This window comes from Protomyctophum parallelum (genome assembly GCF_964188405.1).
Source record: "Protomyctophum parallelum genome assembly, chromosome: 12".
In the NCBI taxonomy this organism is placed as follows: domain Eukaryota; kingdom Metazoa; phylum Chordata; class Actinopteri; order Myctophiformes; family Myctophidae; genus Protomyctophum; species Protomyctophum parallelum.
The window spans coordinates 9,406,044-9,430,573 of NC_139712.1; the positions used below are offsets into that span (position 1 = coordinate 9,406,044).

The 24,530-nt window shown below is 44.6% G+C and overlaps 1 protein-coding gene across 1 annotated transcript in view; it reads right to left on the reverse strand.

The window, feature by feature from the left end:
- LOC310867495 (rho GTPase-activating protein 21-like) overlaps positions 1 to 24,530 on the reverse strand; it is a 68,682-nt gene that overhangs the window by 13,644 nt on the left and 30,508 nt on the right. The window contains exons 8-19 of the mRNA XM_083777610.1: positions 17,087 to 17,239; positions 15,873 to 15,975; positions 15,503 to 15,563; positions 13,335 to 13,445; positions 11,486 to 11,830; positions 8,016 to 8,080; positions 7,548 to 7,723; positions 4,459 to 4,601; positions 2,405 to 2,563; positions 809 to 887; positions 556 to 629; positions 315 to 404 (exon numbers count right to left, since the gene is read on the reverse strand). Coding sequence (XP_083633736.1) covers positions 315 to 404; positions 556 to 629; positions 809 to 887; positions 2,405 to 2,563; positions 4,459 to 4,601; positions 7,548 to 7,723; positions 8,016 to 8,080; positions 11,486 to 11,830; positions 13,335 to 13,445; positions 15,503 to 15,563; positions 15,873 to 15,975; positions 17,087 to 17,239 — 1,559 coding nt within the window. The remainder of the gene's footprint in view (positions 1 to 314; positions 405 to 555; positions 630 to 808; positions 888 to 2,404; positions 2,564 to 4,458; positions 4,602 to 7,547; positions 7,724 to 8,015; positions 8,081 to 11,485; positions 11,831 to 13,334; positions 13,446 to 15,502; positions 15,564 to 15,872; positions 15,976 to 17,086; positions 17,240 to 24,530) is intronic.

Here is a 24,530-nt window from a genome sequence, read left to right on the forward strand (position 1 = left end):
TTCACATGTGACGTTAATGAGCGCCAGTATAAAGAGTACCAGTAGGGGCACTGTTGTGCGCCAGAAACAGAGAGAGGGATAGTGCTGCACTGTTGCCTGCTAATATGAGAGAGCGAGAGAGAGAGGGGGGGGGCAGAGAGAGTTGCACCACTCAGTTCAAACGGGTGTGATTTTTTTCTTGAATTGGGACTTGCGGATTGATGTTAGCAGAAGGAAACGACACATGTACTGCAGCCTTCCTCGACCAACTTTGATTTGGTTCAATAACGTTTTGTCTGAAGACAAATCCAAGCGTGCGGTTCCATTATCCATACCTTGTTCTTGTCAGAGCTGTCGGCCACCGTCTTCAGATGAGCCGAGAGGAACTTGAGGGTTTCATAATGATGGTCCGGCAACTCATGGAGCTGAAAGAGAAGGGACAGAGCACTGACTCAATTAGTCTGTGGACGTCTTGGGCACAAATTGTGTTAACTGTTGTTGCACCCATACTATCAATGAGAAGACGACTCTGAGAATATCAGCATCGGTGTCAGTCAGCCAGTCAGAGGAACTCACCAGCCTTTTGATGGCTTTTAGCCTGTCCACTGGATCCTCTATTCGGTTGGCCTCTATGAAGTCGGCATACTTATCTGCATGGGAAGGACAAGACAACTTCAAAAACTAAAGCGCCATGTCGATTAGAACAGACAGACGCCACTGATAGATCGCAGTTGCAGTAGTTGGCCACTAGGTGGCAGAAAGACACCAACAATTTGTTTGTATGGCATGAAGAGAAAGGCTCTTTCTCTGTCTGTAGTCTGTACTCTACCATTGGTGAAGAGAGGTTCTGGGAGTTTCCGGAAAAAGGACTTCAGTAAACTGCTGATGACGTTGAGGTCCCGCCATTTCTGTCAAACGGGATACACGGGTGCGTTAGCGACTTAGCGTGTGTGACACCACACACTCATACAGTTCCCCATTTAGCCAGGCAGCAATATAGACGCCCTCATCCAGAGTCAAGTTCCATGAACATTTGTCAAGTGCTAAAGATAACGGATAAAGGATGCTACAAAGTAACTAACAAGTACTTAAGTAAACCACCAGCAGTGTTATTTTTTACAACTAATTTTGATTTAGTTTACCGTCTTTTGAATAAAAAGTAGTTTTCAAGGTTCAAGGTTGTTTTTTTATTTTGCGACGCGTTGTGCACTTGTAGATTGGCTATATTTTCGGAAGCATAAAATGACTTGCTTGTCTTAGTACTGGATCTCTTGTCCACTAGTCCCTCCCTAACATTTTAGTCTACGAAATTGATGTAGTCATACTGTTAGTTTTAGTCATCATAGCTTATATAGGCTGCTTGCAGTTGGAAAAACAAATGACAAATAAAGCAATCTTGAATCTACTCGACAGACATCTTCTGTAGTGGTTTTAGTCGGCGAAACACAACACAGTTATAGTTAGTGTCGCAGTCCTGCCCCCTACCACCAGGGCCCAGGAAATGATTCCCCGTCCATTTTCCTCATAGACTTTTCAAAAAGTATTTATTTAAAGACCTTTTAAGCCTCGTACAAAGCCAACTCGAGGTTGTGATAAATCATGACAACAAACACAATTTTTTGGGGGCCGAACAAAGAATTAGAAAGAAGAAGAAAACACTTTTTGTTGTTTTTCTTCTTTGTAATTATTTGTTTGGTCTAAAATATTGTGTTTGTTGTCATTGATATGTCACGACTCGAGTTGGCTTTGTCCGCGGCGTAACCGTCTTTAAATAAATACCTTTTGAAATGTCTATGGGGGGAAAATGCATTGGGAATCATTTCCTGGGCCTGGCGTCGTCATGAAAGGGGGCGGGACTGGGCCTGGCGTAGTCATGAAAGGGGGCGGGACTGGGCCTGGCGTCGTCATGAAAGGGGGCGTGACTGGGCCTGGCGTAGTCATGAAAGGGGGCGTGACTGGGCCTGGCGTAGTCATGAAAGGGGGCGTGACTGGGCCTGGCGTAGTCATGAAAGGGGGCGTGACTGGGCCTGGCATAGTCATGAAAGGGGGCGGGACTGGGCCTGGCGTCGTCATGAAAGGGGGCGTGACTGGGCCTGGCGTAGTCATGAAAGGGGGCGGGACTGGGCCTGGCGTAGTCATGAAAGGGGGCGGGACTGGGCCTGGCATTTCATTCATTTTACACTTGGTTGCATGCTGAAAATTGCCGATCACGACGGCATCAAGACCCGCCAAAATACATTTTAGTCGACTAAATCAACTGTAGATTTAGTCGACTGAAATCTTATGACATTTAGTCGACTAAAACTAGACTAACACTAAGACATTCCAGGTGACTAAAACTAGTTTCAGTTTCAGTCCCAAAGACTATGACTAAACTAAAACAGAAATTTGCTGCCAAAAAACAACACTGGTCAACAACACTCACGTCATCCTGGACGTCGATGTCGTTCAGTCCTTTGTGGTTGAGCTCCTCCTGCATGTTGGAGATGGCGGCGTTGTTCCCGGGGACGCGGTAGATCCCCGTGTACTCCAGCCCCCGATCCTCCACCAGCTTACAGCACACGTCCACGATCAGGGGGACAAACTGCACATAAAGGAGAGGGTTTACTTTGAGCTCAAAGTTCAAGACTATCATTGAGACCATATTAGGGCTGTCCCCGACTAAGGATTTGTATAGTCGACTGATAGATGAATACATTTGCTGTTTTTTGCCCCAAAAAATTGTATATAAAAATACAATATTTACAAAAATATACAAAAATATTGTATTATTCCACTAGGTCTGTGGGGGACATAAACACATTTGAACATTCTGACTGTTCAAATCTTTTTGAGTGGTGCAACCACTCCTACAACCAGTAATGTCCGTGTACCTGTGTACCTGTATCAGTGAGCACGAGTATGTGACTTATTAATACCAGTAGGGGGCGCCAGAAACAGAGTGAGGGGTATTGCTGTGCCTGCTGATATATATATGAGTGAGTGAGTGAGTGAGTGAGTGAGTGAGTGAGTGAGTGTGTGTGTGAGTGAGTGAGTGAGTGAGTGAGTGAGTGAGTGAGTGAGAGAGAGAGAGAGAGAGAGAGAGAGAGGGAGGTGTGTGAGGGGGGGGGGGGGGGGGGGGGGGGCATTGCACCACTAAGTTCACACAGGTGTGATTTTTTTTTAACAACTGAGAGGCTTGTCATTAGCCAGATTGAGCACAGCAGGTGAGATTGAGATTCTGGAGTCTATCAGGCCTGCAGCGCACTGTGCGATTCAAGTCACAGGCAGTGGCACATTGCCACACAGGCAGACACACTCCACATGCATTTTTTTTTTTTTTTAATGAACATCGACTAAGAGGTGGTCAGTCGACTGAGACCCGTTCCGATCGATTAGTCGACTATTCGACTAATCGAGGTCAGCCCTAGACCATATAACGCATCGCAATGCGAAGCGGCCACCTTCTAAACCAGGGGTGCCCACAAGGTCGATCGTGATCCTACCAGTAGATCAAAAAAGGCTGTGCAGGTGGATCACATGGGATGCCCTCTAAATGCATATAATCTATCACTTGAATGAAGGTGACTTTGATTGATTGACATAAAAATGGCCTGTCAGCTCAAATGTTGCACGCAAATGTCAGTACAAAGTTATAACAAAAAAAACAACTAATCACATTTTCACTTTATATGTAACATCAGCGCTATATTCCAATGGTACTTTTTTCAGCAATGAGATAGCATTCTTTTTGGTGGGTTAGATCTCTTTTAGCTGGGCAAAGTAGTAGTCAAAAAAGTGTGGGCGCCCCTGTTCTAAACATTTAGATTTTTTAAACATTGGGGGGGGGGGGGGGGGGCATTCAAAAACACTGCACACCAGGTACCCCGGCCTTGAAGGGAGAATTCTCGCAACACCGATAAGCATATACTTACAAGTTACAACTCATTAAGATTAGATTGGATTTAGATGCCATTGGAACTATATATATAGTCAAACACAAGCCATTTTATATGAATCATGTGTCCTTTTATTCAAATTGATTTGTGTGCAAAACCTGACATCACACTTTTCAGTTAGATGAACGTAATTGTAGTGATGCCGCATTCAAAAAATAATTATAATGTTAAAATAATCATTAAAAAACTAATATCAGTGGTTCTCAAACAGTTTCATGTCCAGGACCCCCAAAAATATATGTATTTGGCCGCCGACCCCCCCCCCATCTGAAAATATGTTGTTCCAGAGATTTGAGTTAAAAACGTTGCTCTGAAAGCACATATATTCAAGGATTTGAGGCACATTTTCATGATTTTTCAAAAAATAGCAGACCTACAAGCTCGTAGCGCGCCACTCGGTGGCGCGCTATGAGCTTGTAGATCTGCTGTTTTTCAATAGCTAAATGATAACGTAATGTTTAAAACACCGAGGGGTAAAACAACCGAAAGGGGTTCCCGCCCCAGCATGGGTTAAAGGGAGCTATATAGTGAGTTCCTATACCCTGTTGTTGTGTGCGGGGGGACAGTCGTCCAGCCTCACTCCAAACGTGTTCCCCGGAGAGGGCTTCTTCTCGAAGGGCTTCCGCATCCTCCCCGAGATGCCCTTCCTCCAGGTCGACTTGTCCTTGGGCGGGCTGGTGTCGTCTGAGGACAGAGGAGCACGCACCGTGAGGAAAACATCACAGCAATTATTATTAACCTCAGTGGCCTTGTGGTTAGAGTGTCCGCCCTGAGACTGGGAGGTCGGGGGTTCGATCCCCGGCCGGGTTATACAAAAAGACTGTAAAAATGGGACCCAGTGCCTCCCTGCTTGACACTCAGCATCAAGGGTTGGATTGGGGGTATAAGTCCCTGTGACATACTAGCGTCATGTCCAGGGGGTGTACTTGTACATCAAGCTGCCTCACGCTACAGAAACAGGAGATAGGCTCCTGCCCCTATGGGCCTCATGTCTACAGAAACAGGAGATAGGCTCCTGCCCCTATGGGCCTCATGCTACAGAAACAGGAGATAGGCTCCTGCCCTATGGGCCTCATGGCTACAGAAACAGGAGATAGGCTCCTGCCCTATGGGCCTCATGGCTACAGAAACAGGAGATAGGCTCCTGTCCCTATGGGCCTCATGGCTACAGAAACAGGAGATAGGCTCCTGCCCTATGGGCCTCATGGCTACAGAAACAGGAGATAGGCTCCTGCCCCTATGGGCCTCATGGCTACAGAAACAGGAGATAGGCTCCTGCCCCTATGGGCCTCATGGCTACAGAAACAGGAGATAGGCTCCTGCCCCTATGGGCCTCATGGCTACAGAAACAGGAGATAGGCTCCTGCCCTATGGGCCTCATGGCTACAGAAACAGGAGATAGGCTCCTGCCCTATGGGCCTCATGGCTACAGAAACAGGAGATAGGCTCCTGCCCCTATGGGCCTCATGGCTACAGAAACAGGAGATAGGCTCCTGCCCCCTATGGGCCTCATGGCTCGGCAAGGCTACTTACTTTTCTCTGAACCCTAGAGGCTAAAAGATGTTTTTTGATTGATTGATTGAATATTTTCTTAGACAACACACAAATGCAAACGGCACAATGTACAGCATCTTGTCCAAAAGGACCTCACCGACGAAAGACCTTGCGGTCTTGTTTCCATTCGGGTCCCATACATACACTCACCCACACACAATCATGACATGAACAAGAATCCTGAACAGTTTATATAAAATAAAAACAATCACAACACAATAATAATCCAACCCACGCTCTCTCTCGTGGACCTGACCCACTTTTAGCTCAGTGTTTCTTTAGACATGGGTCTTTTATTTTAACATGATTTCCTCTTTCTCCGTTTTCAAGCTTCCAAATTCTGGATGGCCAAACATAGAGCTTGTAGATCGGTTATTTTCTGGGGGGGGGGGGGGGGGGGATAAGGGAGGGGGACCTATAGCATAGACCCCTGGAGGAGTGGTTTAAGTGGTTGAGAGAGGAGAGCTCAAACATGCAGAATCCTTAATACGAGAGAGAGAGAGAGATCCACCATCGTGCATCTGAAAGGTTAAAAAGCATGACTGATGCTTATCAAAGCTACTGTATGGTGTGAGCATAGAGTTATATATCTATAGAGAAGACACCCGAGTTCTCCTCCCATCCACTTGCATTAAGTTGCTCAAAAGCGCATGAGGCGGATTCACTCCTCCTTCCTGGTAGGAACAGAGTGCATTCTGGGATTGATTGGTTACAAACACATGAACGCGCTGCCGTTGACTATCATTGTGCCGTTTGTGCTGCGTTCACGTATGAAACATTCGTTCACGTGTCATGGCCCCAATCACATGAACGTGCGCAATGATAGTCAACGGAGCAGCGCTGGCTCGAGCTGCACTACCAAATCCGGCCACTATGTCCATTTCGCCTCAGGGTTTCCTCTGGGTGCCTTCTCTAGAAATATATACTCTAAGGGTGTGAGTCACTGAGCAGAACAATACAAACTACAGACCGCTAAGCAGTACAAACTACAGACCGCTAAGCAGTACAAACTACAGACCGCTAAGCAGTACAAACTACAGACCGCTAAGCAGTACAAACTACAGACCGCTAAGCAGTACAAACTACAGACCGCTAAGCAGTACAAACTACAAACTACAGACCGCTAAGCAGTACAAACTACAGACCGCTAAGCAGTACAAACTACAGACCGCTAAGCAGTACAAACTACAGACCGCTAAGCAGTACAAACTACAGACCACTAAGCAGTACAAACTACAAACTACAGACCGCTAAGCAGTACAAACTACAAACTACAGACCGCTAAGCAGTACAAACTACAGACCGCTAAGCAGTACAAACTACAGACCACTAAGCAGTACAAACTACAAACTACAGACCGCTAAGCAGTACAAACTACAAACTACAGACCGCTAAGCAGTACAAACTACAGACCGCTAAGCAGTACAAACTACAGACCGCTAAGCAGTACAAACTACAGACCGCTAAGCAGTACAAACTACAGACCGCTAAGCAGTACAAACTACAGACCACTAAGCAGTACAAACTACAAACTACAGACCGCTAAGCAGTACAAACTACAAACTACAGACCGCTAAGCAGTACAAACTACAGACCGCTAAGCAGTACAAACTACAGACCGCTAAGCAGTACAAACTACAGACCGCTAAGCAGTACAAACTACAGACCGCTAAGCAGTACAAACTATTTGAAACGTTCGCACTCAAAGAGATGACTAAGAAAGACAAAAAAAAGGCATTAATAAATAAATTAAATTAAATTATTTTCTTATGACTACGAGGGGGGGGGGGGGGGGTTGCTGAGAGTACAAACGCTCTTGTCAATTAACGCCCTTGATTAAAAAAAAAAAAAATTAAGCACCTTTCAGCCTTTCTTAGTCATCTCTTTGAGGGTGAACGTTCGCACGCTTTTTTTTGTCGTTTGCGTGCGTGCGCACGCACGCACGCACACACACACACACACACACACACACACACACACACACACACACACACACAGGCTCAAATACCAGCGTCCCCCGAAGTGGGGTTGAATGAATGAAACAAAGTTCAAAGTGCCTCTCCTCCTCCTCCTCACCTTTATGCATGTTCTTCCTCTCCTGCGCGGCTCTGGGGGACTGCGGGCTGGGCGATTTGGGCTCTGCCTTCCCCCCCCCTCCTCCTCCTCCTCCTCCTCCTCCCAGCAGGGTCTGCCTGATGCTCAGGGACTGGCGCGACGGTTTGGGGGAGGGCTCCGCCCTGCTGCCCGTGGGGCTGACACACACACACAGACACAGACACAGACACAGACACAGACACACACACAGACACAGACACAGACACAGACACAGACACAGACACAGACACAGACACACACACACACACACACACACACACACACACACACACACACACACACACACACACACACACACACACACACACACACACACACACACGTGAGTATGACTGACTGGCAACCAATTGCAATTGTCCACCACTGAATTGGAAACCTCACCCCCTCCACCCCCCCCCCCCCCCCCCCCCCCCCCCCCCCTCTGCTCACCTCATCAAGGTGTTGTACTCCTTGATCTTCCGGCTGATGAGGTCACGGCTGGTGAAATCTGCGTTCTAAAAATAGAAGGAAAACGTACGTAAGAGACGACAGCTCACGGGACAAAGTCTGTGTGAACTCCCCCTCCCCCTCCCCCCCCTCCCCCCCCCCCCCCCCCCCCCCACACACACACACACACACCCCCCGCACCCGCCCCGCAAGGCCAATAAACGCCCCCACACCTTTACATAACGTGCGGCTATCGGGTGACAGAGGCTATAAAAGGCTGTCGGAATCAGTGTTGTTTTTGGCAGCAAATTTCAATTTTTTGTTCTAGTCATAGTCTTTGGGACTGAAACTTCACTTATAGTTTTTGTCACAATTTAGTCACCTGGAAATGTCTTAGTGTTAGTCTAGTTTTAGTCGACTAAGTGTCATAAGATTTTAGTCGACTGAATCTACAGGTGATTTAGTCGACTGAAATGTTGTTTTGGGAGGGTCTTGATGCCGTCGTAATGAGTGTTTTTACACAAAAAAAATAGCCGATCTACAAGCTCGGCTATTTTCAGCATGCAACCAAGTGTAAAATGACTCTCTTGTCCACTAGTCCCTTCCTAACATTTTAGTCTAGTTTTTATTTGTCGACGAAATTGTCAGTATATTTAGTCTTAGTTTTAGTCATCGTAGCTTAGTTTTCATGTAGTTTCCATTCGTTTTTGTCAGTGGAAAAAGGTAGTCGACGAACATGTTTCGTTTTAGTTTTAGTCGACGAAAACAACACTGCACACACACACCCCCACCCGCCCCGCAAGGCCATAAGACGCCCACACCTTTACATAACGTGCGGCTATCGGGTGACAGAGGCTAAAAGGCTGTCGGAATGCCTGAGTGCGGTTAGAGAGTCCACAGATCTAACATAAATCAGTGTGAACTTGTTTTAAGACACGCTGTTGTTGTTGTTGTTGTTGAAGGAGTGAGTGTGTTGTTGTGACCTATATATCCCATCATCAACACAACCAACATGCTGGAGGTCGGTGGGTTCGCAAACCTTTTTTGTGACTATTAATCAGACCAGTGTGTGAACAGTGGAAAACTCGTATGAATCTGATCTCAGGTCAGAATGGGTTAAACAGTTTAAGAGCCATGAACGTGTAGACGAGCTGAATCCAATTATGGACTGATTGCCACGGTCGTTAAGACGTGTTTTTTTTGGGGGAAAAAAGTAATCCATATTTTGAAAATTCCTCTAATCTGATGTACAGGTGATGACATACACATTACATGCATAATAGAATTACATTTTCTTTCTTTTTTTTTTATAATGGGCGAATTGGCAACCAAAGCCTAAAGTGGTGACCACCAGGTGGCGCTGAAAGAGGCCCGAGTTCGAATCCCGGGCGTTACATCAGGAAGACATTTTTGTAGAATCGTCCTCACGTCTAAACGGGTTATTTTACCCATTCTGACCTGAGATCAGATTCATACGAGGTTTCCACTGGACAACACACTGGTCTGATTAACCCATTCTGACCTGAGATCAGATTCTAAAAAAATGTCAGTCGTTCTTCGATTTTTCAAAAATAGCAGACCTACAAGCTCGTAGCGCGCCACTCGGTGGCGCGCTATGAGCTTGTAGATCTGCTATTTTTCAATAGTTAAAGCATAACATGATGCTAACACCAAAATGGGTTCCCGTTCAGAATGGGTTAAATGTCCATATTGTTCCTTTACATCTTCATTCCGCTTTCTTCAGGACAACATCGGCCAGAGGACCACACTTTTGGAATAACTTACCGTCTCATATCAGAATCTGTACTAGTCTCTGCTCCTTTAAAGGCGCAGTGAAACGGAAATGGTGAACAACATGAAAATGGTGTTTCCACATGAAACACCGTTCTGAAGTTTCTGAACCAATCAGAGCGTCGCATCCCTTCAGGCGATGGGACGGTAGCTAGGGACGGTAGCTATGCTAAGCGCAACAGCGTGGTGTTGTTTGTTTATAAATCAGATGGTCGGCCAGCTGTACCGGTTTACTGTTATGTGGCTTATTTCTACCCTATAATGTTTTCGGATACATATTTTAGCGTGATGATTGAGTTGAAAGCGAGTAATACACTGTCTGGATGATATCTTGAATGGCAATAAAAACTGAGTATTCTGTAATCAGTAGCAGCTGTGATGGACGGAGGCGCAACTATGGGGAATTAAACGGGTGAGCTTCATTGTTATTGGCTTTTATCGATGTGTATCTCTACACGTCATCACGCAGCACGTTTTCGTTTTAATACATAAATAATGCAATCGTTTTTATGGACCTTTGATATGAAAACACACAGAAATGAGAATTTTCAAAAACAATTGGCATCCATTGTTAGGTATATGCCCATATGATGACCACGGATATGGTCTAAAAGTATGAAAAACGTCTTTTTCATTTCACTGCGCCTTTAAGAGACAATTACTGCATTTTTTATTAACAAGCTTGGGCAACATGCCCTAGCCATGTTATTATTTGATATTTATTATTAGAATTACTTTTATTTTTTCATTATTATTATTATTTACAATCCTTAGGTTTACCAATATTATTCATATCTTAATTTCTGTTATTTAAGCTCAACTGGTAGCTTCTATAGGAAGGCCACTCGATAAGCCCCTTTGGGTTGTTTTTTTGGCACTTCCAGCACATCATGTATGTAACTAATCTTGTTTCCTATTTGAAATATTTGCTTTCTGTATTTCTCTTATTTTACCATATTGTTGTTATTATTTACATAATGTGCAAATAAACTAAACTAAACTAAACTAAACACCGCGGTGTGTGTGTGTGTGTGTGTGTGTGTGTGTGAGTGCACGGTGGCGGTCCTCACCTCCTCGTCCAGGCTGCTGGTCTGTGTGTGTGTGGGTGTGTGTGTGTGTGTGTGTGTGTGTGTGAGTGCACGGTGGCGGTCCTCACCTCCTCGTCCAGGCTGCTGGTCTGTGTGTGTGTGTGTGTGTGTGTGAGTGCACGGTGGCGGTCCTCACCTCCTCGTCCAGGCTGCTGGTCTGTGTGTGTGTGTGTGTGTGTGTGTGTGGGTGGGTGTGTGTGTGTGTGTGTGTGTGTGTGTGAGTGCACGGCGGCGGTCCTCACCTCCTCGTCCAGGCTGCTGGTCTGTGTGTGTGTGTGTGTGTGTGTGTGTGTGTGTGTGTGTGAGTGTGAGTGCACGGTGGCGGTCCTCACCTCCTCGTCCAGGCTGCTGGTCTGTGTGTGTGTGTGTGTGTGTGTGTGTGTGTGTGTGTGTGTGTGTGTGTGTGAGTGTGAGTGCACGGTGGCGGTCCTCACCTCCTCGTCCAGGCTGCTGGTCTGTGTGTGTGTGTGTGTGTGTGTGTGTGTGTGTGTGTGTGTGCGTGTGAGTGCACGGCGGCGGTCCTCACCTCCTCGTCCAGGCTGCTGGTCTGTGTGTGTGTGTGTGTGTGTGTGAGTGCACGGCGGCGGTCCTCACCTCCTCGTCCAGGCTGCCGGTCTCCTGGATGACCCGGATCCAGGCCAGCATGTCCTCGCGGTCCTCCGCCTGGAACAGGAACTCGCCGTCCGACGTGGTCAGCCGCAGGACGTTCTTGCGCTTGGTGTCGCTGTAGGAGATGTCCACCAGGCAGGCCTTGACGCCGATGGGGGGCAGGGGCTCCGTGGTGGTGGCGTCCACGGGGCACTGCCCGGTGGCGTCGGCGTGGGCCTGGCCCTCCCTCCGGTCCTTGTACAGGCACAGGGAGGGCCCTCTCAGCACGGCGTACATCTGCTTCCACGGACCTCCTCCTCCTCCTCCTCCTCCTCCTCCTCCCACCGCGCGCTGCGGAGACAACGTAACGTAAACCAACCCCCGGTGGCCGAGAGGAGAGATGGTCGTGGATTCATTGATGGAGAGAGAGAGACAAAGACAAGGAAAGCGTTTATTATAGCCCATTTATATAAGGCCTGACGTCGAAATTTATAAAATGTCATAAAATGATTTGCGCCACATTTTCACGATTTTTTTCTCTGGAAAATAGCAGATCTACAAGCTCGTAGCGCGCCACTCGGTGGCGCGCTATGAGCTTGTAGATCTGCTGTTTTTCGATAGCTAAATTATAACATGATGTTTAAAACACCAAAAGGGGTTCCTGCCCAAAATGGGCTAGGGATGTCCCGATACACTTTTTTCGTTCCCGATCCGGTCCCCGATACCTCAATTTCTGTATTACCGATACTGAATACGATACCAGAGAATAACATTTATTATCCCATTCTGACCTGAGATCAGATTCATACGAGGTTTCCACTGGACACACACTGGTCTGATTATAACCCATTCTGACCTGAGATCAGATTCTAAAAAAATGTCAGTCGTTCTTCGATTTTTTTCAAAAATAGCAGACCTACAAGCTCGTAGCGCGCCACTCGGTGGCGCGCTACGAGCTTGTAGATCTGATATTTTTAAATAGCTAAAGCACGACATGATGCGAACACCAAAATGGGTTCCCGTTCAGAATGGGTTATAATAAAAAATAAAAAATAAATTCTTCTAATGTACATATTTTGGAATCGGAAATAAAAATGGGTCGCGATTACTTAGTTTAAATGTTGTATGTGTCGTTATGTTTTAAATGTCAATAATCAGATGTTGACATTGTGGGAAGTAAAAAATCATGATTAAAATTGATTGATTGCAGTGTTGTTTTTGGCAGCAAATTTCTATTTTAGTTTCAGTCATAGTCTCTTGAATAGTTTTCACTTAAGTTTTAGTCACATTTTAGTCACCTGGAATGTTCTAGTGTTTAGTCTAGTTTTAGCCGACTAAATGTCATACGATTTTAGTCGACTAAATCTACAGTTGATTTAGTCGACTAAAATGTATTTTGACAGCCCTTGATGTCGTTGTAATGACATATTTTACACTTTGGTTGCATGCTGAAAATAGCAGATCTACAATCTCACAACGCGTCGCAGATCTACAATCTCACAGTGTGAGATTGTAGATCTGCTATTTTCAGCATGTAACCCAGCATGAAACTGGATCTCTTGTCCACTAGTCCCTTCCTATACATTTTAGTCTAGTTTTTATTTGTTGACGAAATTGTCAGTATATTTAGTCTTACTTTTAGTCATCATTGATTTGTTTTTATTTAGTTTTAGTCAGTGAAAAAAGGTAGTCGACGGACATTTTTCGTCTTAGTTTTAGTCGACGAAAACAACTCTGATTGATTGTGCAGCCCTATAGAAACCCTGATTTTGTCTGTGTGCACGCACACACACACACACACACACACACACACGCACACGCGCACACACACACACACACACACACACACACACACCTTGCTCTTGTCGGTGCTCAGCTGTTTGAAGTGCAGCAGACCCTCCTTGGTGGCGTCACAGAACACATCTGAGGACGACCGATGAGACCCCGAGTCCTCTGATGAGACCGCCTAGAGAGAGAGAGAGAGAGAGAGAGAGAGAGAGAGACAGAGAGAGAGAGAGAGAGAGAGAGAGAGAGAGAGAGAGAGACAGAGACAGAGACAGAGACAGAGACAGAGACAGAGACAGAGACAGAGACAGAGACAGAGACAGAGACAGAGACAGAGAGAGACAGAGACAGAGACAGAGACAGAGACAGAGACAGAGACAGAGACAGAGAGAGACAGAGACAGAGACAGAGACAGAGACAGAGACAGAGACAGAGAGAGAGACAGAGACAGAGAGAGAGAGAGAGAGAGAGAGAGAGAGAGAGAGAGAGAGAGAGAGAGAGAGAGAGAGAGAGAGAGAGAGAGAGAGAGAGAGAGAGAGAGAGAGAGAGACACACACACACACACACACACACACACACACACACACACCACCGTCAAGCACAATCCTGAGAGAGTTAGAATATTGAAATATGTCTTCCCGGGTGTATTTTTGGTTTCTTCCTGAAAGCCTTTGAGTGAAATAGCCAAATCGAAATACCACCACTTTAGTGACATCATAACCCTAACCCTCAAAAATAGCAGATGTACTGTACACGCTTGCATATCTGCTATTTTTGAATAGCCAACATATCAAACATGGATGAAGGGGTTAAAAAAGATTGTGATGCTACTATTAACCCATTCTGACCGGGCACCCAGCATTTTGGTGTTGGCATCATGTTATGCTTTAGCTATTGAAAAATAGCAGATCTACAAGCTCATATCGCGCCACCGAGTGGCGCGATACGAGCTTGTAGGTCTGCTATTTTTGAAAAATCTAAAAAAACGACTGACATTTTTAGAATCTGATCTCAGGTCAGAATGGGTTCATCAGACCAGTGTGTGTCCGGCGGAAACCTCGTATGAATCTGATCTCAGGTCAGAATGGGTTAATACATTTAGCTGGGACTCCAAGGAACCCTGGTGGTCCCTGGAACACACTTTGAGAACCCTGGAGGTCCCTGGACCACACTTTGAGGACCACCGAGCTAGGACCCCCGCAATCTGCCCCGTCTATCGACCCTGAGTCATAAAATACATTACGCTAATAAATATATTACGCTAATAAATATATTACGTTAATAAATATATTACGCTCAAATATATCCCTAAAGCTGATCAATTATCACGGGACTATTGTCCCGTCTAAACTACGATTTGTCTGAGTACTGGGTGAACCTCTGTCTGTCTAATGTCATGTCTAACTGTTGGAGTAAAAAGACGGTATTTCGGTCAATGATCCGACACTGTCGGACCATCGTCCCGTCGGCTATTTGGGTGCCGGAAAAAAGACCGCCTCCCAATTATCCATGTGTCAGTTACATGGGGTGGGTATGGTTGGAGAGTCTGTGACCATCCCAAGTGACGCTCAGTTCTTTTTGTCGCGTCTCGGTTCCCCCAGCTTGCATAGTTGGGTTGGGTTTCAGGTGGTTGTTATCGTAGTAGCTTGACATTTCTTGGAGGGCAACTTTTCAAGGACAGACTCAATCCTTCTGGAAGGCATGCTTTGTTGGGTGGTAACGCAGAGGTCGTCGGCGTAGATGAAACGCTGGCATTTGCAAAGTGTAAATGGTCGTTTTGTGCCAATATGTTATTTATGTGCTGAGGCTTTTTTTTTTTTTAGAAACTGATGAGTTTGTGGAGCCGTTGCCAAGGCGTTACGTTAGGCCTGCGAATGGACAGGTTTAACAACACCTGCAAATGCTGTCCAATCTTTTTTTGTGAAACAACACAGCAACAAAACAGTTAGTCTCTTTGTTCATGAAAGATAGTAAAGGCTTTCCATCCGGAGAAAGCCAAGAGGGTGACACAGTACAGAAAGCGGGCCAGCTGGCATTAACCACACACTGCCTGCCATGGAAGTTACATGATTCCTATTCTATGAAGCTAGACTTTGCAAGAAAGGCCATTGTAAAAAGCATAGATTTGGACACGGGACCATGACGGTCTTATAACCGTCAACGGATAAGACCGTTTTCTCTTTTCTGTAGTGAACCAAATGAGCTGCCAAACCCCAAACCGATGGTGACGTACGTGACTGTAACTGTAACTGGACTCACCTTCCCTTTGAGCCCTTTAAGCTCTGGCATTAAGGACCTCCTGAACGGGAGAGAGAAGCAGATATTAGACAGGCTCCTCCAACTCCAAATGTCGTCATTTAATCAATGCTCGAATGAGCGCTGACTGACTGACTGACTGACTGACTGACTGAGTACTGACTGACTGACTGAGTACTGACTGACTGACTGACTGACTGACTTGCTTAAATGTAAGTCGCTCTGGATCAAATTGTAAATTGTAAATTGAAAGCATCTGACATGAGAGGAGGAGGAGGGCTATAGCCATAGAGTAAGACAGAGTTACGACTCTATATATATACTGTAAATAATAATATATATCAGAACTCACCCCCGGCATTCTTCCCTGTAGTTATCCAGACCCTCGTCGTAGGACTTGGAGCGCTCCGTTTTGCCTCCAGAATCTGACTCGGTAATTGTGAGACGGAGAGAATCTATTAGGGAGAGGGTCAAGTTTACGGTTATTTTCGACGTGGACCCATTTGGCCATAATATGGCCAAGTATCAGCCAAAATGGCCGCTGTGCGACAGTGGTCATTTGGTTGATACTTAAAGATGGAGTGCCACGATTCTTGCATTTTTCCAGTTTTTCATGTGTCTATGAGGTGACAGTACTTCATTAGACACCCTGGAGTCGTTTCTTCCTGTAGGCTGAACCCTTGACAGTCAAACGTGCCAATGGAAAAAAAAACAGTAATATAGTGACATCACGTGTCACATTATCAGATTATTTGATCCCTTAATGTATCTGCCAAACGGTGAAGACGCAAAGCCCACGGCCATTGGGCAAAGGGTGGCGCTTAATAGCACTCATTTGAAAATGCAAACTTTGATCAGGCATACAGTACAGCTCATGAACCGTTTGACCGTCGGTAATAAAACCTGGATACATATATGCGTCTCCTCGTGCCAAACAACTTTCATGTTCTGACTTTTGACCTCTGACCTTTAGATCTCCCACCACTTTGAATTATATGAAGAACAGTTAAATCAAATATACTGCATGGTATTTTTGTCACCTACAGTATACCTCCAAAATGTATTTTCTGTTCATGGGGAGACCGGGGAGACCCCTGTTATTTAACAAACACTGACTATAACAATGATTACTAACACAATAATTAACCTTTTAACAGAAAACTGCTTTGTTTTAAGCCAAAAAAAGATCACTTGCTCTGCCTTTAAGGAGGGATGGGCAACTGCATCCCAAAAGTATGACATAACACCGAAAGAAAAAGAACAGAAAAAAGAAAAAGAAAACGACCATGAACCATGAAATCATCGTCATAAGCAGTCAAACCTAGTTAACCCATTCTGACCTGAGATCAGATTCTAAAAAAATGTCTTCTACATCCTGACAGTTTTCTGAAAAAGCTATGTTTCTATGTCAGTCGTTCTTCGATTTTTCAAAAATAGCAGACCTATACAAGCTCTTATGAGCTTGTAGATCTGCTATTTTTCAATAGCTATAAAGCATAACATAACGCATAACACCAAAAAGGGGTTCTTCTCGCCCCCAAAATGGGTTAAATGATTACCGTTTACCTTGGTCGTGCGACAGCTGGCGCCGAAAGAGAGCCGAGGGGGAGGTGGGGCTGGGTGGGATGGTGGTGATGGAGGGGGCTCCTCCACAGATCAGGGCCGAGGCAGGAATGTGTGCGCTGTCCAGGTCCATGCTGGGACTACTGGACGGCTCGTCTGGGGAGGGACAAACACACACACACACACACACGTTGCAGACGTGAGCAGAACACCAACACGGTCACACCACACACACACACCACCAGAGGGAGCTCCACTGATCTCATCTAGATCCCAGATTTGGCACAAACATTATGTGACCAGATTTGACTGAGAGCCTGCCATCGCGCAAACTCTTTTCACCAGCGGACAAAAACCTTTTTTTTTACAAATCCAAAATGAGTTAATATCACAGGCAGACTCTTCACATACTACAGCATGTCTGAAATAAGTGTCAGAGCTGAAATCGACATATAAATATGAAATAAATGCTTAAACATGTACGTAGCTAGGTGTAATGTTAGAGACCACAGAAGTGAACCTTTCAAGCCTGTTTTCTCAACTGGTGGGCCAAACTGAACAACCAATATGTCAATTTGAAGCTATGATTCCCTGCTTTCCTATGACATGAAAAAGCGAAAATTAAAAAAATCCAATGGCAGTCCCTCAGTCAAATTTAGTCACATATGGGGATGAATATGGGCTATGCCCATTCTCCATATGCACACTGCAGCCATGTTTCCATCAGAGTTTGGAAGCACTCGTTTTCAGTAAAGAAACTTCCTGCCGCCTCCTGCATTATATGATATCTAACAAGCACTTCCAAACTCCAGCACTTAGAAAAATAATCACCTGCAAGGACACAAAGTAACTCATAACATGTCTACAGTGGATTTTTTATGAAACAAACACTAAGGATAGAAAGAGAATAATTCAAGCTTTCCGTACAGCTGCAATGTTGGTGAGTTTGACGTTGTTTAATACAATCAGAGAGGACTTTTCTGTTTGGATGAAGGGGCGGTCATTGGAAATTGCACCTTGTTTGCACCTTGCCATTAACTTATATATGGTAAGATGGTCTGCATATGGAGAATATGCACACAGAATAACTCTTCCTACTTCCACGCCGCTTCCCTATACTTCCTTCACAGGTGTTACCGATTATACCAATTAAGGCTTTGTAGATCCATTGTAGATCTGTAGATCCATTGTAGGGGGGACGGGGGACGGGACCAAATCATAGACTGAAAAAAATATGGACAAAGCGTGCCCGGGGTCTAATATGGACGTAAAATGAAGCCTGTTATTCCTTGCACTGTAAGTCGCCATCTTTCTAGATCCGTTTGGGCCCAGCTGGTCCATTGGCTGGCCCAGACAACGAGGCGGGACTTACCCCCTTCTTCTCCGTTGGTTTTTATTTTGACTCGAGTGGGTGGGGACTCCCGATCATAGACTGTAACGGTAGCCACGCCCCTCAGAACATACGCGACTTTATGGTCATTTTTTTTATAAATGGGACCATAATTTTCCAAAAAGAATATTATGACTTTAAACTAGTGACTGGAAGCAGAAAGTATTCATGACCATGTTCATTAAGGTAATACAGTCTAGGTGAAGTTGGGCCCAAATACATGGACTTCTATGGGGCTACAACAGGCCATTATATGAACTTTCAGGAGTTTCAGGCTTCACAAAATATCTGTCTGACTGCCCCCCTGGACCAAATACAGCTAATTCTGGGGGTCCTTGACAAGAAATAGTTACGAAAATAAATAAAAAAATATATGTTTTTCAGCAAACTGTCAGGATTTAGAAGTCAAACTGAGATGATAATTGAACACACAAGTTGAGCATACAGTGCTGTTTTCACCTGTGCCCCTAAGCTCTATATTGTCTGAATTAACTTTGTTTGTGTTTGTTTACGTACTAAAAGAGTGACTTTGAGAGCTGTTTTAGCGTACAATGTAAGTCAATGGAGGGGCCATATTTTGAATGATCAATTTCTAATCACTGGAACATTTCATTTATTTATTTATTTCTTGTCCACATTTGGAGTTACATCATGGCAAGGTAACTACACAACCCAAACGCACGACTAAACTACACAACCCAAACGCATGACTAAACTACACAACCCAGACGCATGACTAAACTACACAACCCAAACTACACAACCCAAACTACACAACCCAAACTACACAACCCAAACTACACAACCCAAACGCACGACTAAACTACACAACCCAAACGCATGACTAAACTACACAACCCAAACGCATGACTAAACTACACAACCCAAACTACACAACCCAAACTACACAACCCAAACTACACAACCCAAACTACACAACCCAAACTACACAACCCAAACTACACAACCCAAACGCATGACTAAACTACACAACCCAAACGCATGACTAAACTACACAACCCAAACTACACAAGCCAAACTACACAACCCAAACTACACAACCCAAACGCATGACTAAACTACACAACCCAAACTACACAACCCAAACGCATGACTAAACTACACAACCCAAACTACACAAGCCAAACTACACAACCCAAACTACACAACCCCAAACGCATGACTAAACTACACAACCCAAACGCATGACTAAACTACACAACCCAAACTACACAACCCAAACGCATGACTAAACTACACAACCCAAACTACACAAGCCAAACTACACAACCCAAACTACACAACCCAAACTACACAACCCAAACGCATGACTAAACTACACAACCCAAACGCATGACTAAACTACACAACCCAAACTATACAACCCAAACTACACAACCCAAACTACACAACCCAAACTGCACAACCCAAACGCATGACTAAACTACACAACCCAAACTACACAACCCAAACTACACAACCCAAACGCATGACTAAACTACACAACCCAAACTACACAACCCAAACTACACAACCCAAACTACACAACCCAAACTACACAACCCAAACTACACAACCCAAACTACACAACCCAAACGCATTACTAAACTACACAACCCAAACTACACAACCCAAACTACACAACCCAAACTACACAACCCAAACTACACAACCCAAACTACACAACCCAAACTACACAAGCCAAACTACACAACCCAAACTACACAACCCAAACGCATGACTAAACTACACAACCCAGACGCATGACTAAACTACACAACCCAAACGCATGACTAAACTACACAACCCAAACTACACAACCCAAACTACACAACCCAAACTACACAACCCAAACTACACAACCCAAACGCATGACTAAACTACACAACCCAAACTACACAACCCAAACTACACAACCCAAACTACACAACCCAAACTACACAACCCAAACTACACAACCCAAACGCATTACTAAACTACACAACCCAAACTACACAACCCAAACTACACAACCCAAACTACACAACCCAAACTACACAACCCAAACGCATGACTAAACTACACAACCCAAACTACACAACCCAAACTACACAACCCAAACTACACAACCCAAACGCATGACTAAACTACACAACCCAGACGCATGACTAAACTACACATCCCAGACGCACGGCGACAGAGTGGTGACACTATGGTCCTTTCTGCTCCGTTATCTCTGTTCAAACACAAATTCCGCCGTGCACTCAGACGGCAACAGAACATTAAGAATAGATAAGCACACACGATTGAACTGAGGCTTGTACTGTACTGTACTGTACTGTAGGGCAATTGCAGTTATGTATGTTGATTAAACAAAAAAAAGCACATCGCCAGGGAGGCTACCGCGGCAGGTGGCCAAGTACTGTGTATGTACAGCGCGCAGACACACGCACGCACACACACACACACACACACACACACACACACACACACACACTCAGAGGGACATTACATTGCATAAGCGGTGCGTCACTGCCTCTGATATCACACATTATCAAGAGGACGGCAAGCCCTAAAAACAAATGAGGAATGGAATACAGCCAGGCATAATAAATGGGGCCATTATACTGTATGTGTGTACAGTACTGTACGGTGACTAACGCTGACACACTGCAGCGTGTCTGCAATGCATGCCAGGAGCAACAGGTCGCACTTCATATCCCAGAGATTAAAATAGGGTGCATTTTGCATCCCAAAATGCAGTTTATAGTTAACCCATTTAGGCCTGCACCTCAATTTTTATTTATTTCAGATACTTATTTATTAGAGCTGGGACTCGATTAAAAAAAATAATCTAATTAATCAGAGGCTTTGCGATTAATTAATCTAGATTAATCGCATTTTAATCGCATATCAATATTCAACCCGAGAACAGCGAGAAACCTTTTTTTAAATGTTTTTGGTATCCCAGTGAATCAACGAATAGTGACTACAGGATACCACTCATTTTCAACATTTTACTGTCATTAATAACTGTTGTGGAAATAATAATAAAAAGTCACCCCATTCTGTGTTGCCTAGAACTGGAGGTCTGAAAAAAAATTAGTAACAGTAACAAGTACATCTCAGTGACGTCACAAAGCTGTACTTATACTTCATATTGTTACTGTTTTTTGTCAGACCTCCAGTTCTAGGCAACACAAAATGGGGTGACTTTTTATTATTTCCAGTTTTCAGTACTATAGAAAAGCGCCCAGTGAGAAACGTTCCGCGGTGAAAAAAAAGGTGCGATTAATTTATCTGTAGTTAATCGCGATTAATTTTTCTGTAGTTAATTAATCTAAATTAATCGCAATTAGTCCCGGCCCTACTATTTATATAAGCTTGTAGATCTGCTTGTAGATCGCATCACGAGAAAGCTTGTAGATCTGCTATTTTCAAATGGCCGAAATGTATATATAGGGCTGCTGAAGTGGTTAATTTGATATACTAATGAAAATCAACAAAGTAACTATAGTAACTGAAGTTTTTTAATACATTTGGATCAGAGATTTTGTGGAGTAGAGTTCAAAGTATTGGAAGTGATTGGAAATAGTACAAATACAAATACGTCAACATTGTACTCTAGTACGGTAAGAGTAAATGTACTTAGTTACTTTCCACCAATGTTCATATCCTTGCGCCGCACGCGCACATAATAGTGATCTCACACTGAAGCAGACATATTTGATTTTGACATCAAATTTAGTCACATTCTAGGACGTCTGAATTACTTTAGCTTTAGTCTAGTTGCAGTTGAGTAAATATACATGTCGTAAGATGTTAATGTACAGTTGATTTAGTCGACTAAGGTGTATGTTGACTGGCCTTGATGGAGTCTTAATTCCCTTAGTTAGCTGTGTGCCCAAAAAAGCCAAAAAAGCCACAAAGAAAAAGCTCACAGCATGTCTGTGGTGCATGATTGTGAGCTTGTAGATCTGCTATTTTCGTAGCGTGACACCGGCACAAAAACCCCTTCATTTAGTTTTTATTTGTTGATGAAATTGCCAATACATTTAGTCATAGTTTTAGTGATCATAGCTCAGTTTTGATTTAGTTAAAAAAGTTAAAAAAAAAACTAAAAATAAATACTCCCAGTGCCAAGAGTGCTGAGGCAAAGTCTTTCTCAGTAGATTCAATGGCACAACTTAATACAAAACATCTGATGCCGCGCGCGCACACGCACACACGCACACACGCACACACACACACACACACACACACACACACACACACACACAGTGCTCATACACAGTTTCTGCCAAGCGAGGCAGCTTGCTGTCCAGTTCATTTAATCGTTTGCGTTTATCTCATCATAAAATCTGTGAACAGAAAGCCTTGGTGTTGTTGGACACACGCGTTGGTTTTGCGGGAAGGAAAGGGGGATATATATCAGTTTTCTGGAGAGAGACGGGCGCCGACCTCCAACGAAGCATGCGAGAACAATACGGCGTTCTGTTGGTTTACGGACCGATGGAGGCCATTACGGCGTGACGATGCATCACGCACGGGGTACAAACAAACATTCCCCTTTGCGGGAAGCGCTGAGTACAAGTACACCGCCGGTGCCTCGTGGACAGACTTTCAATTTGTCATCAATGCATACTGCAGTTTTAGGTGGTTTTGAGGGAAAACCCAGAAATAGTTATCGGTAAAACTGCCTCCCCCTGGCCAGCCGGGGCGCCTGATGGAGGGGAAAGGAACCTAGTCTCTATACTGCCTCCCCCTGGCCAGCCGGGGCGCCTGATGGAGGGGAAAGGAACTGGTTGGAATAACGTGTTCCTTCCACGCGCTACGTTACGTCCAACCAGGGAAACTCCCTCCCTGTCAGGTGTAAAGGAGCAACTTGGACACTCAGGCATGAAGGAAGCATGAGTTCAAGTCCGTTGCTCTCCCCTTGTCCCCCATATATGGGGGACTAGGTTGGTGGAGGGTGTGTAGAGCCCAGGGTCACATTAGATGATTGACACAGGGGTGGAAAATGGGTTACAAAATCGTGGGATAAAAAATATATATAAAAAAATATATATACCGGTATATATCGGCCATTATACTAGAGATGCTCCGATAATCGGGCCAGTGATCGTTGATCGGCCATATCGGCCGATATTCATTCTGATCGGTAATCGGCATTTACCCCAATCTTCCGCCGTAGTCTGAAAACCCACCTCTTCAGACTCCACCATGGCCCGTAGCACTAGCCCCTTAGATAGCACTTCATGTAGACTTGGATAGTATTTTAAGGTGCAAATTGTCACTGTCGGGTGGAAAACTTGTATGTCCAAAAAAACTTGTATGTCCAAAAAAACATTCCTTTTAATCAAGTTGACAGTTTGACTCCATACAACGCGTAACCCGCATTTTAATCAAATACCCTACGCTGCCGAGATTGTTTTATTATACCTTTAGAGCATACGCTGACTAATTTGGGCTTTTGATCCGTGAAAATCCGGCGAAAAAAGGTTCCTCCGTTTGTTATGAACAATCGCCCCCACCCGCCATCTTGGTGCGCCGCAAGACCTTTAAATAAAGTACTTTTTTAAAATAGTGAAAATAGGAGATCTACAAGCACACACAGCGCCTCGCGTCGCCTTGCAGATCTGCCATTTTGCACTACTTTTGTGTGACACTCCTCTGTATGAGGAAGTAGGGGCTTTGATTCATGAAAACTAGAAACTTTGGAAGATAAAGGTTTCTCCCCCGACAACAGCGCGGGTATACATTACGGTGAGAATGTCAAAAGAGAGTCAAAGAGCTTAACACATTCTGAACGGGAACCCATTTCGGTGTCAGCATCATGTCATGCTTTAGCTATTGAAAAACAGCAGATCTACAAGCTCATAGCGCGCCACCGAGTGGCGCGCTACGAGCTTGTAGGTCTGCTATTTTTTGAAAAATCGAAGAACGACTGACATTTTTTTTAGAATCTGATCTCGGGTCAGAATGGGGTTATAATCAGACCAGTGTGTGTGTCCAGTGGAAACCTCGTATGAATCTGATCTCAGGTCAGAATGGCTTAAATTAGAACAGGAGTGGTAC